The sequence below is a fragment of the Capra hircus genome, unplaced genomic scaffold (assembly GCF_001704415.2).
Source record: "Capra hircus breed San Clemente unplaced genomic scaffold, ASM170441v1, whole genome shotgun sequence".
In the NCBI taxonomy this organism is placed as follows: Eukaryota; Metazoa; Chordata; class Mammalia; order Artiodactyla; family Bovidae; genus Capra; species Capra hircus.
The window spans coordinates 3,765-17,647 of record NW_017189875.1 but is presented as its reverse complement, the minus strand read 5'-3'; the positions used below and the strand labels follow the sequence as shown (position 1 = coordinate 17,647).

The 13,883-nt window shown below is 40.9% G+C and overlaps 1 protein-coding gene across 1 annotated transcript; it reads left to right on the top strand.

Annotated features, from left to right (window-relative positions):
• Positions 1-213: 213 nt before the first annotated feature.
• On the top strand, positions 214-9,096 carry LOC108634716 (antigen WC1.1-like; the record flags this gene model as incomplete). The annotated part of the gene is made up of 5 exons (XM_018044888.1): positions 214-522; positions 612-932; positions 7,209-7,301; positions 7,410-7,724; positions 8,782-9,096. Coding segments are annotated over 5 exons (1,353 nt in total), but the record flags the coding sequence as incomplete, so codon positions are not given.
• Positions 9,097-13,883: the final 4,787 nt, after the last annotated feature.

Here is a 13,883-nt window from a genome sequence, read left to right as displayed (position 1 = left end):
CTTGCTGGGATCCAGTCATTCCAAATTGACCCTGCTTCTGGGTTTCTCTTTAGAAATTTGGTCATGAAAATGCAACTCTGACACTAACTGTTAAATTCTCAGTTTGTGCTCAACTCCTGGAAAGTTTTCACACCATTGCCTGTGACATATTGTTTTCAATTTGCAAGCAGGGAAAATGAACGCTCACTGTGTTTGTCATTATTTTTATCTTAGGATCTGTGTGTCTGTTTGGAGGGGATAGACCCTGTTCAGGGCGTGTAGAAGTACATTCTGGAAAAGAATGGATCCCAGTGTCTGATGGGAATTTCACACTCCCCACTGCCCAGGTCATCTGTGCAGAGCTGGGATGCGGCAAGGCTGTGTCTGTCCTGAAACACATGCCCTTCAGAGAGTCTGATGGCCAGGTCTGGGCTGAAGAGTTCAGGTGTGAAGGGGAGGAGCCTGAGCTCTGGGTCTGCCCCAGAGTGCCCTGTCCAGGGGGCATGTGTCACCACAGTGGAGCTGTTCAGGTTGCCTGTTCAGGTGAGATGTAGATCAGGACTAACCTCCCTGTACTCTCTGCTGGGGGTAAGAAAATCATGAGATTTTGCTGAAATCCTGTCTTCTTCTAGCAGTGTACTCGGAATTGCGGCTCATGACAAACGGCTCCTCTCAGTGTGAGGGGCAGGTGGAGATGAACATTTCTGGACGATGGAGAGCGCTGTGTGCCTCCCACTGGACTCTGGCCAATGCCAATGTTGTCTGTCGACAGCTTGGCTGTGGAGTTGCCATCTCCACCCCCAGAGGACCACACTTGGTGGGCAGAGATGACCAGATCTCAGCAGTCCGATTTCACTGTTTGGGGACTGAGTCTTTCCTGTGGAGTTGCCCTGTGACTGCCCTGGGTAGTTCTGACTGTTCCCATGGCAACATGGCCTCTGTGACCTGCTCAGGTGAGAGAAAGGGAAGGGCTGTTGGTACACAGGACGCTCTTGGAGTGATATGTCTCCAAGAGCAGAGAGTGATGGAAAACTGACTTCAAAAGTTAGATATTTCATGATGAAATACGGGTTTTGTCATTATTCATTCATGTTTCAGATCAGGGCAAGAAGCATAAAGGAGAATACATATTTTAAGTAAACATAGCTATTTAAGTATAATCATAGTGAACAATGTATATGCAAAAAGGGTATACCTCAGTCAGGAATTTTCTTCCATTGAACCATGTGAGAATTTCTATACCCGTCAGATTCCTTTACCTGATAACCTCAGTGTATATTTCTTAAGACATTCATTCAAATTCAGGAAATTTCAATTTCACATAACATTATTAACTATTTTGAAATACACCTGAACTTGAAATTGTTTTGTTTTGAAGTTATAGTAGAAAGGTTTAACTACAAATTCAGTATTTTTAATAAATCAGAATTATTCAGATTTTCTATTCATCCATATGTCATTTCAAATGGAACTATTCAAAGAAATTTTCTACTTCAGCTAATTGTGTAAAAGTCTTGGCAAAGGGAGTGATGTCAGCATCATGGTGGCTTGCTTCCTTCCTATTTGCTTCTTTTTTTAACAACTAATTAACCGTACATCCATGATTAAAAGTCCCTCTGTGAAAGTTGTTGGATCCCATAACTAATATCAAAGAACCAGGAAGATGGTCACTCACCTGGGCATCCAGTAATAGGCGGGTAGACATTGGTACAGACTGGAGCCAGCAGGAGTAGTGAAGCGGTCCCAGCCCCCTGGGCCATGGTCAGGGAAAACATGGAGAAACGTGGTGAGTGCTCATTTGGTCGAATACCTATAGAAATTGTTAGAAGTCCAGGATTCCTGAAGGGAGATTTCATTACTCTGTTGGAGCCAAGAAAGTAAGTTTGAATTACTGGAGAGGATTAAAGGATTTTGCCAGTGCTGCTCCTTACCCCAAGGTGACACAGCATAAATTTGAACTAGCTGGTGGGGCCCCTCTCATGGGCGAAAAGGAAAGCAGTGAGCTAGTGCCCACTTGATATTGCTGGGGAAACCAGCTTCCCTCCAGCAGCACCCAGAGTTCTGGGGCTGAACCTCCGTGACTGAGGGGAGAGAGGAAATATGAAAGATCATTGAGAAGGTCAAAAAATGTAAAAGGGATGCAGTTCCTGCGACTACACTCAGGGCTTCAGCAGGAAGCCCATCCACAAGCCTCTAGGAGAATGTCACCCAAAGATCTCTCTCCCTGGGCCCGTAGGTACTCCAAGTCCCTGGGGTAGTAAGTCTTTAGTAAATCATCTTTACTGCCACCTTTCCGACAGTTGTTTTTGTGTGTTTCCAAGTATGGAGATGAATGCAAACTCCAGTAAATGGAGTGATCTCCAAAACCAGACGAGGATCTGTGGCAGGGAGGTAACCACAGGCTTCAGCTGTAGCACAACATTCTGCAAAACAAAAGAGAGGTTTCCAATAGCCTGCTGAGTTTTAAGGACCAAAGAAGACATAAAAGCTTAAGGTATTTTCCATAAGAGGAAGCAAGAAATGTAGAGTGAGTCTATACAAGGTCAAGAACAGTATATACCACCTGAAGGTAATCAGTAAAGATTTAATGTGGTGTCTGCTACATCTCAGGCAAAAGCAGCAAAGCAAAATTTCAAGGAACTTGAATTAAAGAAATTTGTCCTCACCAAAGAGTAACAGTAACTTTTCAAAACTGACAAAGACACATGTCAATGACATGGATCTTTGCAATCTAGCTTATAAAGAATCCAACACAGCTGTTTTGAGAAAACTGAATGAGCTGTAAGAAAAGACAGAAAGGCAATTCAATGAAATCAGGGAAACAATAGATGAAAAAACAAGAAGTTTAACAAAGCGAAGTCCTAAAAAGAACCAAACAGAAATTCAGGTGCTGAAAAGTTTAATATTGAAATGGGGAAAAATGCAACAGATAGCATCTACAACAAGTAGATCAAATTAAAGATAGAATCAGTGGTTAAAAATGAGTAAAAAAGGAAGAATATATCCTATGTGATTTATGTGTCTACACTAACATAAAAATATCTAGGAGAGGAGAGGGAGAGGGTGGGAAAAAATGTATTCAAATGAACAATTTCTAACTCGGGGAGAGGCTTGAAAATTCAAGCTGATAAAACTAATAGGTCACCTTATCACCCCTATGTAAAAGACCTTTTCTCAGAAACATTATAGTTAAACTGTAAAAAATCAATAAAAGTAGCAGAAAAAAATATTGAATAAAGTGGAATAAATAAATGATTATTTAGTGTGCTGTTTAAAATTTGAAACTGCTGGTCAGATGCAGGACCAGCATTTTCACATTACTTAGGGTTGCAGATTGATGACTTAGATATAGTTCATCCATGTAGACAGACTGTCTTCACTAGTGACCAATGAAGCATAAATCAGACATAAGTGGTACTTCTTTATACTAGCAAAATCTAGGGGGAAATCCCATTTATTATAGTATGAAAACTATTAAATATGTAGGAAGAAACTTAAAATATCTAAAGGGCTTGCATTGAAAGTCACAGAACACCTAAAAAAATAAAGACATATACCATGTTCATGGATTAGAATACTTAATCGGCTGTCAATTCTCTTCAGTTAATATACAAACTAAATCTCATCCTAATAAAAAGCCAAGCAATATTTTTGTAGAACTTTACAAGCAAATTCTAAACATTTCTTTAAATGTGAAAGAAGTGGAATGGACAAAACAATTTTGAAAAAGAAGGGCCAAAAGAAGTATGCTAACTTCAAGTTTCCTACTACATATCCACAGCAACATGGCTATGGAATAAGAATAGCTAAATAGATCAACAGAGCACAATGAAGTTCAGTAACAGACCCAAATCCATGTATGTGCTGAAATTCTACAAAAGCATAGAGATATTTCAAAGGGGAAAATACATTCTCTTCAAAAAATGATTTGCTAATTGAATATCTGCATGGGGGAGGGGAATGAACTGTGATCCTTATTTCACATCATAAGCGCCATTCCCCCCATCCTCACCCTAAAGAAAAACCCCAGTCCATCAGGGTAGCTCAAATAAATGGTTATTCCCATATAAAATTTAATTATAAAACTGGTAGAAGAAAATGTAAGAAAAATTATGATTGTGGAGTAAGCAAACATTTTCTAAGTCAGATAAGACATTAACCATTAAAAAATGAGATGTGATTTTCATTAAAATTAAAACTTTTTGCTTTTTGAAAAAAAATATTAAGAAAATGAAAAGGCATTCAACTGATAGGGAGAAATTAACTGCAATACATATATCTAACAAAGGATTTGTAACAAGAATAAGTGAAAAAATTATAATAGAAAAATAAGAAAAGAACTATCCAGTTTAAGCATGGGCAAAATATTAAGAAAGACACTTTCCCAAAGATGATATACAAATGGCCAATAAGTAAATGAAATGATACCAAATATCATTAATTAGTAAAAAAAATTCAAATTAAAGTATGAGGTATAAATTCACAAATTAGACCGGCTACAATTAAGGAGACTAACAATTCCAAGTTTGGAGAAGGTTATTGATCCATTAGAACCTTTATACGTTGCTGATTAGCAACTCTATGTCACCCAAAATTTCTGTTACCCAAGAGAGATGAAAAGACGTCCACAAAAAATTTAGGCTGAAAAATCAGACATGTTTATTTGAAAGAGTAAAACAGTATAAGCCACTCTAATTTTCTTTAATGAGAGAAAGCAAAACTTTCTTTGGCATATTCATACAATGTAAGACTTTAACAATAGAAAGAAAAAACTACTCATAAATCCAACTACACAGAAAATCTCAAAGCATGCTAAGTGAAAAAAACCATCTAAAAGGGATTACACACTGTATGATTTTAATAAATTCTCAGAAAACACAACTAATCTATTTATGATAAAAGACAGATCAGTATTTGCCTGGGTCTGGATTTGTGGGGCTTTTATTGGTTGCAAGAGGCATATAGGAACTTTGTGAATAATGCTATATATTCTGAATTTTAACTGTGGTAATAGTTATGCTGGCACATGCAACTGTCAAAACTTATGAAAACATACTCAAAATATGTGTATTTTTATGCATGAAAATTATATCTCACTACGGAAGGTTTTTGGAGAAGGAAATGGCAACCGACTCCAGTATTCTTGCCTGGGAAATCCCATGGATAGAGGAGACTGATGAGCTACAGGCCTGGAGGCTGCAAAAGGGTCAGACATGACTTAGCTACTAAACAAACAACTGAAGATTTTACTATTTGTCTTTTGTTTTTAGCTTAATTCTACTTTAATAAAAAAACATATTTTTAATTATTTTACCCTTTGAAAATTTTTTGGATCTCACTTTTTGTATAATATATGATCAGCCTTGGAAAATGACCTGTAAGTGCTTGAAATAAGGTGTATTCTCTAGTTTTGAGAGGTATGTTCGTTAAATCACCCCACTCAAATGTTCTAAATATTTAGTGACTGGCTTTGCTTGTTTTGCTCTATAGTTACTGAGACTGAAGAAAGGTTTTTCTGGTTACTGTTGCCTGGTAACAAAGTACTTCAAAATCTAGTCACTTATGGCAACCATTTTATTTTGCATAAATATCACCATATATTTTTCCTTCAGCCCCAATTGTATTTCCTCACTTCCTTTCAATCCTCATTGACAGCATTGCCCAAGCCCATCAGGCTTCTGCTAATAGCCTCCTCCACCCCTTCTAGCTTCTGCCTGTTACTTTGTTCCAAAAGCAATGTCACATGTTTTAGGTGTCTTCCCAAATTTGGGCCATTATGGATGAAGATGCTATGCATGTGCATATACAAATTTATACTGTTTGTATAGTGGCCTCATTTGTATGTGGCCTCATTCCTTGGTATATATGCATATATAAATTTGCATATACAAACATATGCATATAAAAATGCATATACTTTTCTTCTGAAAACAAACACTTCATTTGTCTTCAGTAAATAGTTAGCAGTATGGTAATTATGTGTTTGGTGACTATTGCTACATAAGCAAATTTCCCACAAAACTTAGCATCTTAAAACCCCTTTTTACTTTTGCTCATGGTTTCCTGGAGTTTGGGAAGGAATTTGGGAAGTGCTCCGATTTGTATTGTCTTGGAGTCTTATCAGGTTGCAGCCCAGTATCAGCTGGGGCTGACATCATCTGAGGACACTGGGCTGGGGACCCAGGATGGTTCATGAGGAAAGCCTGGCAGCTGGGAGGTCAGCTGGGTTGAACTGAGCGACCAGACCTGCATATGACAGTCTCCACAGGACGAGAGTCTCAACAGGGCAGACTTGCCCTAAAGCAAAGGTCCTCAGTGATTTCACACGAGGCTGCAAGAGTTTTCAGACCTTGTGCTGAGGGTCAAGCAACTTTACCTTAACTCCCTTCTATCACTATAGAGTCGGGCATGACTGGGGCGGCTTGGCATGCATGCATGCATTGGAGAAGGCAATGGCAACCGTTCCAGTATTCTTGACTGGAGAATCCCAGGGACAGAGAAGCCTGGTGGGCTGCCATCTATGGGGTCGCACAGAGTCGGACACGACGGAAGCGACTTAGCAGCAGCAGCACTACTTACTAGGAATTCACAAAGTTCAGCAGAACTTTAAGCGAAGCACAGACCTCACTTCTCAGTGAATGTAACAGCAAAGATTATGTGCTGCCATTCAGTCGCTCAGTTCAGTTCAGTTCAGTCGCTCAGTCGTGTCCGACTCTTTGCGACCCCATGCATCGCAGCACGCCAGGCCTCCCTGTCCATCACCAACTCTCGGACTTCACTCAGATTCACGTCCATTGAGTCAGTGATGCCTTCCAGCCATCTCATCCTCTGTTGTCCCCTTCTCCTCCTGCACCCAATCCCTCCCAGCATCAGACTCTTTTCCAATGAGTCAACTCTGCATGAGGTGGCCAAAGTACTGGAGTTTCAGCTTTAGCATCATTCCTTCCAAAGAAATCCCAGGGCTGATCTCCTTCAGAATGGACTGGTTGGATCTCCTTGGAGTCCAAGGGACTCTCAAGAGTCTTCTCAAACACCACACTTCAAAAGCATCAATTCTTCGGCGCCCAGCCTTCCTCACAGTCCAACTCTCACATCCATACATGACTACTGGAAGTTGTGTCCAGTTCTATTCGATTCCCTGGAATGCAGCACGCCAGGCTTCCCTATCCTTCACTATCTCCCGAAGTTTGCTTCAACTCATGTCCCTCTGATCATTGCTCTTTCTGCAGGAAACCAAACCCAGGTGCTGCCCCAGTGCAGCGACTCCCTCCCTGAACCAACAGGCTCTGCAGCCTCAGGGGAGAGCGCCCCCTACTGCTCAGGTGAGGGTCCTACTAGACAGAAGGCGCTTAACCGCCGCCCCCACCCTGCCCACCCGCCCGGGTCACCGCCCAGGTCACCACCGCATTGTCCAATTTCTCTCTCCTCAGACAGCAGATGGCTCCGCCTGGTGGACGGGGGCGGTCACTGCGCGGGGAGAGTGGAGATTCTTGACCAGGACTCCTGGGGCACCATCTGTGATGACAGCTGGGACCTGGACGATGCCCGCGTAGTGTGCAGGCAGCTGGGCTGTGGAGAAGCCCTCAATGCCACAAGGTCTGCTCACTTCGGGGCAGGATCAGGACCCATCTGGCTGGATGACCTGAACTGCACAGGAAAGGAGTCCCACGTGTGGAGGTGCCCTTCCCGGGGCTGGGGGCGGCACGACTGCAGACACAAGCAGGACGCGGGGGTCATCTGCTCAGGTCTGCGCTGCACACTGTCCACAGGCTGGGGGAGGGGTGGGGCCCTGGAGGACACGGGTCTGAGCCCTGAGGGAGAGACGCTGAAAGGACCAGAGAAGAAGTCTTCTTCCCATGGAGCCTGTGTTTCCAGCAGACGTGAAGACGAGGTGCTTTCACTTCCTCCTGCAGCAGCTGAGATTCTGGTCCTTTCTTCTCAGCAGTGTTTCCTGGCAGAGCCTTTTCTCAGGGTTTCCACATGAAAGCAGGGCTCTCTCTTCAGTTTCCTGTGGTATACAGTCTGGAGAGCCTGTTGACGTTGTAATGAAAGCACAGATTTACTCTGTTCAGTTCTGTACCCTAGGAGTCTGACAGGGGTCTCTGTAGACCAACAATCCAGTGTCCACAGGGCTGCGTTCTTCCTGGAGGCCCTGGGGAGGACTCTTTTCCCAGCCTTTTCTGGTCCCTATGTGGCCTCATTCCTTGGCTTGGAGCCCATCTTCTTCTTCGGACAACATTCCCTCCCTTGACCATTCTTCAGGGTCTCGTATTCCTCTAACCACACTCAGGAAGAGTATTCCATTTTAGGGATAATCAGATTGGGTTTATATGATTAATTCATAATCTTGCAGGTTAGTCTCACCATCCCAAGCTCCTAAGTTTCTTGTCTTAATAATGTCTGTAAAATGCCTTTTGAAATATAAGGCAACATTCACCGGATTGAAAGACTGGAACATAGACATTTGTGGGTTCACTGTTCTGCCTGTTTCTGCACTACCCACATCCCTTTCACATGCTCTTCTACAGGTTTTTTCAGGAAACAAGGCTCAGGGCCCTTCCCTGCAGGTGCCTATGTTGGCCTTTCTCTCTGTTCGTATTCACTACATCATTGCGGTAGAAATAGAAAGACAGACATTAATGGACAAAGTCAAGTAAAAGGGAGACAGATTTCAGTCTTGTCACCTAGTGGGTATCTCCTCAGCTGGGTCAGGGTGAGTGTTCACGATTTCTGGGAAAGAGGAAAACCCAGAGCACTGAGTGGAATGCTCACTGTGTCCTGTTTCCTCCCTTTCAATCTCAGAGTTCCTGGCCCTCAGGATGGTGAGTGAGGACCAGCAGTGTGCTGGGTGGCTGGAAGTTTTCTACAACGGGACCTGGGGCAGTGTCTGCCGCAACCCCATGGAATATATCACCGTGTCCCTGATCTGCAGACAGCTTGGCTGTGGGGACAGTGGAAGTCTCAACCCTTCTGTTGCTCTTAGAGAAGGTTCTAGACCCCAGTGGGTGGATGGAATCCAGTGTCGGAAAACAGACACCTCTCTCTGGCAGTGTCCTTCTGACCCTTGGAATTACACTTCCTGCTCTCCCAAGGAGGAAGCCTATATCTCGTGTGAAGGTGACTTACTGTCTGTTTCTGTGTGTCTGTCCCAACCCTGTAGGATGTCAGTAGTGAGATTTTATATTTTAAAATGTCTAAGTGATGAGTTTAAGTTGGATACACAAAATGACGTTAGGATGGAGCTAATTTAATCCATGTTTCAACGTTGTTATTTAGAGTTTAATTTGGATATATCACATAACATTATATTAGTTTCAGGTGTAAAATGTAATACTTATATATTTCTGTATATTGGTAAATGATCACCACAATAAGTCTAGTAATATCCATCACCATATATCATTACAATTTTTTGATTATGAGGAACATTTTTCTTACCAACTTTCAAGTATTCAATACAGAATTCATTGTAGTCACCATGCTGTACATCACATCTTTATGGCATTCACTTTAGAACTGCAAGTTTGGACCTTTTGACTATCTCCACTTGTTTTGCCCACATCAATCCACCTCTGGCAACCGACGAACTGTTCTCTGCATCTCTGAACCCCTCCCCTTTTTTTGTATTTGATTTAAGATTCCACATATAAATTAGATCACATGGTATTTATTTCACTTAGCATAATGCCCTCAAGGTTCATCCATGTTGCTACACATGGCAGGATTTTCTTCTTTTTGTTGGCTGTAGATATCACATTTTCCTTACCCATTTATGCATCAGTGAAAACTTATGTTGTTTGGCTGTTGTAAATAATGCTGCAATGAACATTTGGTGGCACATAGTCTTTTCAAGTTGGTAATTTGTTTCTTTCAGATAAATACCCAGAAGTGAAATTGATGAACCATATGACAGTTTTATTTTTAATTTTTGGAGAACCTCAATACTGTTCCCCATAGGGGCTGCATCAACTTACATTCCCCCCTCCCCGCCCCCACCCAACTGTGCCCAAGGTTTGCCTTCTCTCTGCATTTTCACCAGCTCCTCTTATTTCTTGTCTTTTGGATAAAAATCATTCTAACAGATGTGAGATATTACCCCGTTATAGTCTGATTTGCATTTTTCTGATGACATAACATTGTGCGCCTTTTCATGTACCTGTTGGCCTGCTTTATGTCTTCTTTGAAAAAAAAATGTCTATTCATGTCCTCTGCCCATTTTTTAATCAGATTGTTTGTTGGTTTGCTTTTGCTGTTGAGATGTATGAATTCTTTAAGTATTTTGAATGTTAACCCTTGTCAGAAATGTAATTTGCAAATATTTTCTCCAACTCCATAAATTACCTTTTCATTTTGTTGACCTTTTCCCTTTGTTGTGCAGAAGATTTTTAGTTTTCTATAGTTTCAAAGCTTATTTTTGCTCTTGTTGCTTTTGCTTTTGGCATCAAACCCAAAATATCCTCATGATGACTGATGTCAGGACCTTTTCATCCTAATTTTTCTTCTAGGATTTTTTTTAATAATTTTTAAAATTTATTTATTTTTGGCTCTGCTGGGTCTTTGTTGCTGCATGGGCTTTTCTCTAGTTGCAGTGAGCAGGGGCTACTCGTCATTGCATTGCACAGGCTTCTTATTGAAGTGGCTTCTTTTGTTGAGGAGAACAGGCTGGAGGGCACTGAGCTTCAGTAGTTGTGGCACGTGGGCTCAGTAGTTGCTGTTCCCGGGCTGTAAAGCACAGGCTCGACAGTTGTGGCCAATGGGCTGAGTTGCCCTGTGGCATGTGGGATCTTCCTGGATCAAGGAGCACACTTGGGTCTTCTGCATTGGTGGATGGATTCTTTACCACAGCCACAAGGGAAGCCCCTCTTCTAGGATTTTTATGGCTTCAGGACTTATTATCAAGTCTTTAATCCATTTTGAGTTAATTTTTGTGAATGGGGTAAGAGTTTTCCAGTTTCATTCTTCTGTGTGTAACTGTCCAGCTTTCCCAACACCATTTTTGAAGAGACAGGCCTTTTCCGATGGTATAATCTCTACTTTTTTGGTCATAAATTTATTGACCATATATATTTGGGGTTACTTCTGGGATCTCTATTCTGTTTCAGTGATTTCTGTGTCCATTTTTATACCAATACCATACTGTTTGATTAACACAGCTTTGTAATACAGTTTGAAATCAGGAAGCATGACACTTCTATCACTCTTTCTCAAGATTTCTTTGGCTATGCAGGGTCTTTTGTGGTTCCACACAAATTTTAGAATCGTTTGTTCCATATCTGTGCAAATTTTCATTGAAATTTGGATAAGGATGGTAGTGGATCTGTAGGTTGCTTAGGTTGCTTTGTGTAGTATGAGCATTTTGACAATATCAGGTCTTCCAATCCATGAGCACAGAATATCTTTCCATTTATTTGTGCCTTTAATATCTTTCACAATGTCTTAAAGTTTTCAATGGTGTCTCAGTTTTGACTCTTCCTTTCAGATTTGGATGTTCTTATTTTCTTTTGCTTGCTTGATGATTCTGACTAGAACTACCAAAACTATGTTGAATAAAAGTGATGAGAATAGGCATTTTTGCCTTGTGTTTGATCTCAGAAGAAAAGCTTTCAGCTTTTTACAGTTGAGTAGGATGCTTGCTGAGGGTCTGTCATATGATATTTATTGTGTTGAGGTATAATCCTTTTATACCTACTTTGTAAAGATCTTTAGTATCATAAACGGCTGCTGAATTTTGTCAAATATGTGTTCTGCATCTGTTGAAAGGATATGATTTTTTGCCTTTATCTTATTTGGTGTATCACACTGATTAATTTGTGAATATTGAGCCATCCTTGCATCCTTGGAACAAATCTCTGTTGATCTTGGTGTTGTTATTATTGTTGCTGTTTAGCCGCTAAGTTGTGTCTGATACTTTGCGATCCAATGGACTATAGCTTGCTAGGCTCCTCTGTCTTAGATTTCTCAGGCAACGATACTGGAGTGGGTTGTCCAGTATCCTCTTCATGTATTGTTGAATTTGGTTTTCTAATATTTTGTTGAGGATTTTTGCATCTATATTTATTTGGGATATTAGCCAGTATTTTCTTTTCTTGTGGTGTCCTTGTCTGGTTTTGGTATCAGGATAATCTTGGCCTCATAAAATGGCTTTGGAAGTGTTCCTTTAATCCTTTTTGGAAGAGTTTGAGAAGGCTCCACCACTTCATACCATTACACTAGGAATTGGAATTAAAAAAAAAAAAGTTGGTGGGGTGACAAATAGTCAAACCATAGCACCTTACTTCCTTTAACATTTCTCTCTCTCTTATTCCCCACCTTCCACACACACCCCATTCAGGAATACCTTGAATGATATATTGGGCATTGCCTGAAATCTACAAATGAGAGAATGAGATAGATTAAACTAAATGAGATAGATATTTCAAAAGCAGAGATTTGTCCCTTTCCTTGCCTCTGTTTCTTCATCTCTTTGTCTTTTCATTCAAAGGCCAAAGTAGTATTAAACTATTGGACTTTTATATATGATGTTTTTTTGACAATAAAGCACCATAAAATGGGTTGTGATGAAGTCTCTGACCCTGAAAGTGAGCAATCACCCCACAGAGGCTGTGCCATCATTTTTTCAGAGGTTCTCTGCATGAAGTGGGTAGAAAGTTTGGTAGGATGATGTGGAGAGAATATACAAGTTCTCATATTTTATGACAAGAACCATTTACATTTCCATTGTCTTGTGTTTTTTGAACTTATGTGTATTTCTTTCACTTACAATTCTTTTGTGTCTTTTTTTGGTTATTTTTGCTTCCTCTAAATACAAATCTTTCTTAGAAAATTTATTTGAGTCTACTGCAGACATTTCTGCCTTACTAGGTAGCTATTTGTGTTTTTTTTTATTTTTTTCTGACTTTTTCGATATATTCCCTTTTTTAAAGAGTTTTCTCTCTTTACAGCAACCTGTGCTTGACCAATGCCATAACACATAACAGTAGCTTAGTGAAAGTGAAGTCGGTCAGTCGTGTCCGACTCCTGGTGACCCCATGGACTGCAGCCTACCAGGCTCCTCCGTCCATGGGATTTTTCAGGCAAGAGTACTGGAGTGGGGTGCCATTGCCTTCTCCCAGCAGTAGCTTAGAATTCATTTAATAATTGTCCATTGAAAATTGCATAAGTGGGGCTTCCCGGGTGGTCCAGTGATTAAAAATCCACCTGCCAATGCAGAGGACATGAGTCTAAGTAGTAAAGAACCTGCCTGCCAGAGCAGAAGATATAAGAGATGCAGGTTTGATCCCTGGGTCTGGAAGATCCTCTGGAGGAGGGCATGGGAACTCGCTCCGTATTCATGCCTGGAGAACCCCATGAACAGGTGAGCCTGGCGGGCTGCAGTCCATCGGGTCACACAGGGTTGGACACGACTGAAGAAACACCACACACATGCACACACCCCAGGAAGATTCCGTACGCCTGGAAAAGCTGAGCCTGTGCACCACAACTCGAGAAAGCCCACGTGCAGACAAAGACCCAGTACCGCCAAAAAGAAATTTAAGAAGAACTTTAAAAAAATGGCATGAGTGGAAATTTGAATATAAATTAATTATGTGCTTAGGCACTAATTATTTTTAATTTGCACCATTTATTATCAGAAAACATTACCATTAATTTATATTTGCTTTACTATTTTGCTGATTACCATGAATTTAAAGAAATTCTATTTCACTGAATTTTATTCATCTACTTATTCATTCAATAAATATTTATCAAGCCCCATCATGGTATATAGAAAAGCTTCTCCATGCATTCTTGTTGAATGGTGAATGTGTAATCACCATCCTAATAGCAGAAACATGGGGTAAATAAGATATGCAAGGTCCTTCCCTGGAACTTTCATTCAGGGGTATATATGTGTGTGTATTTGT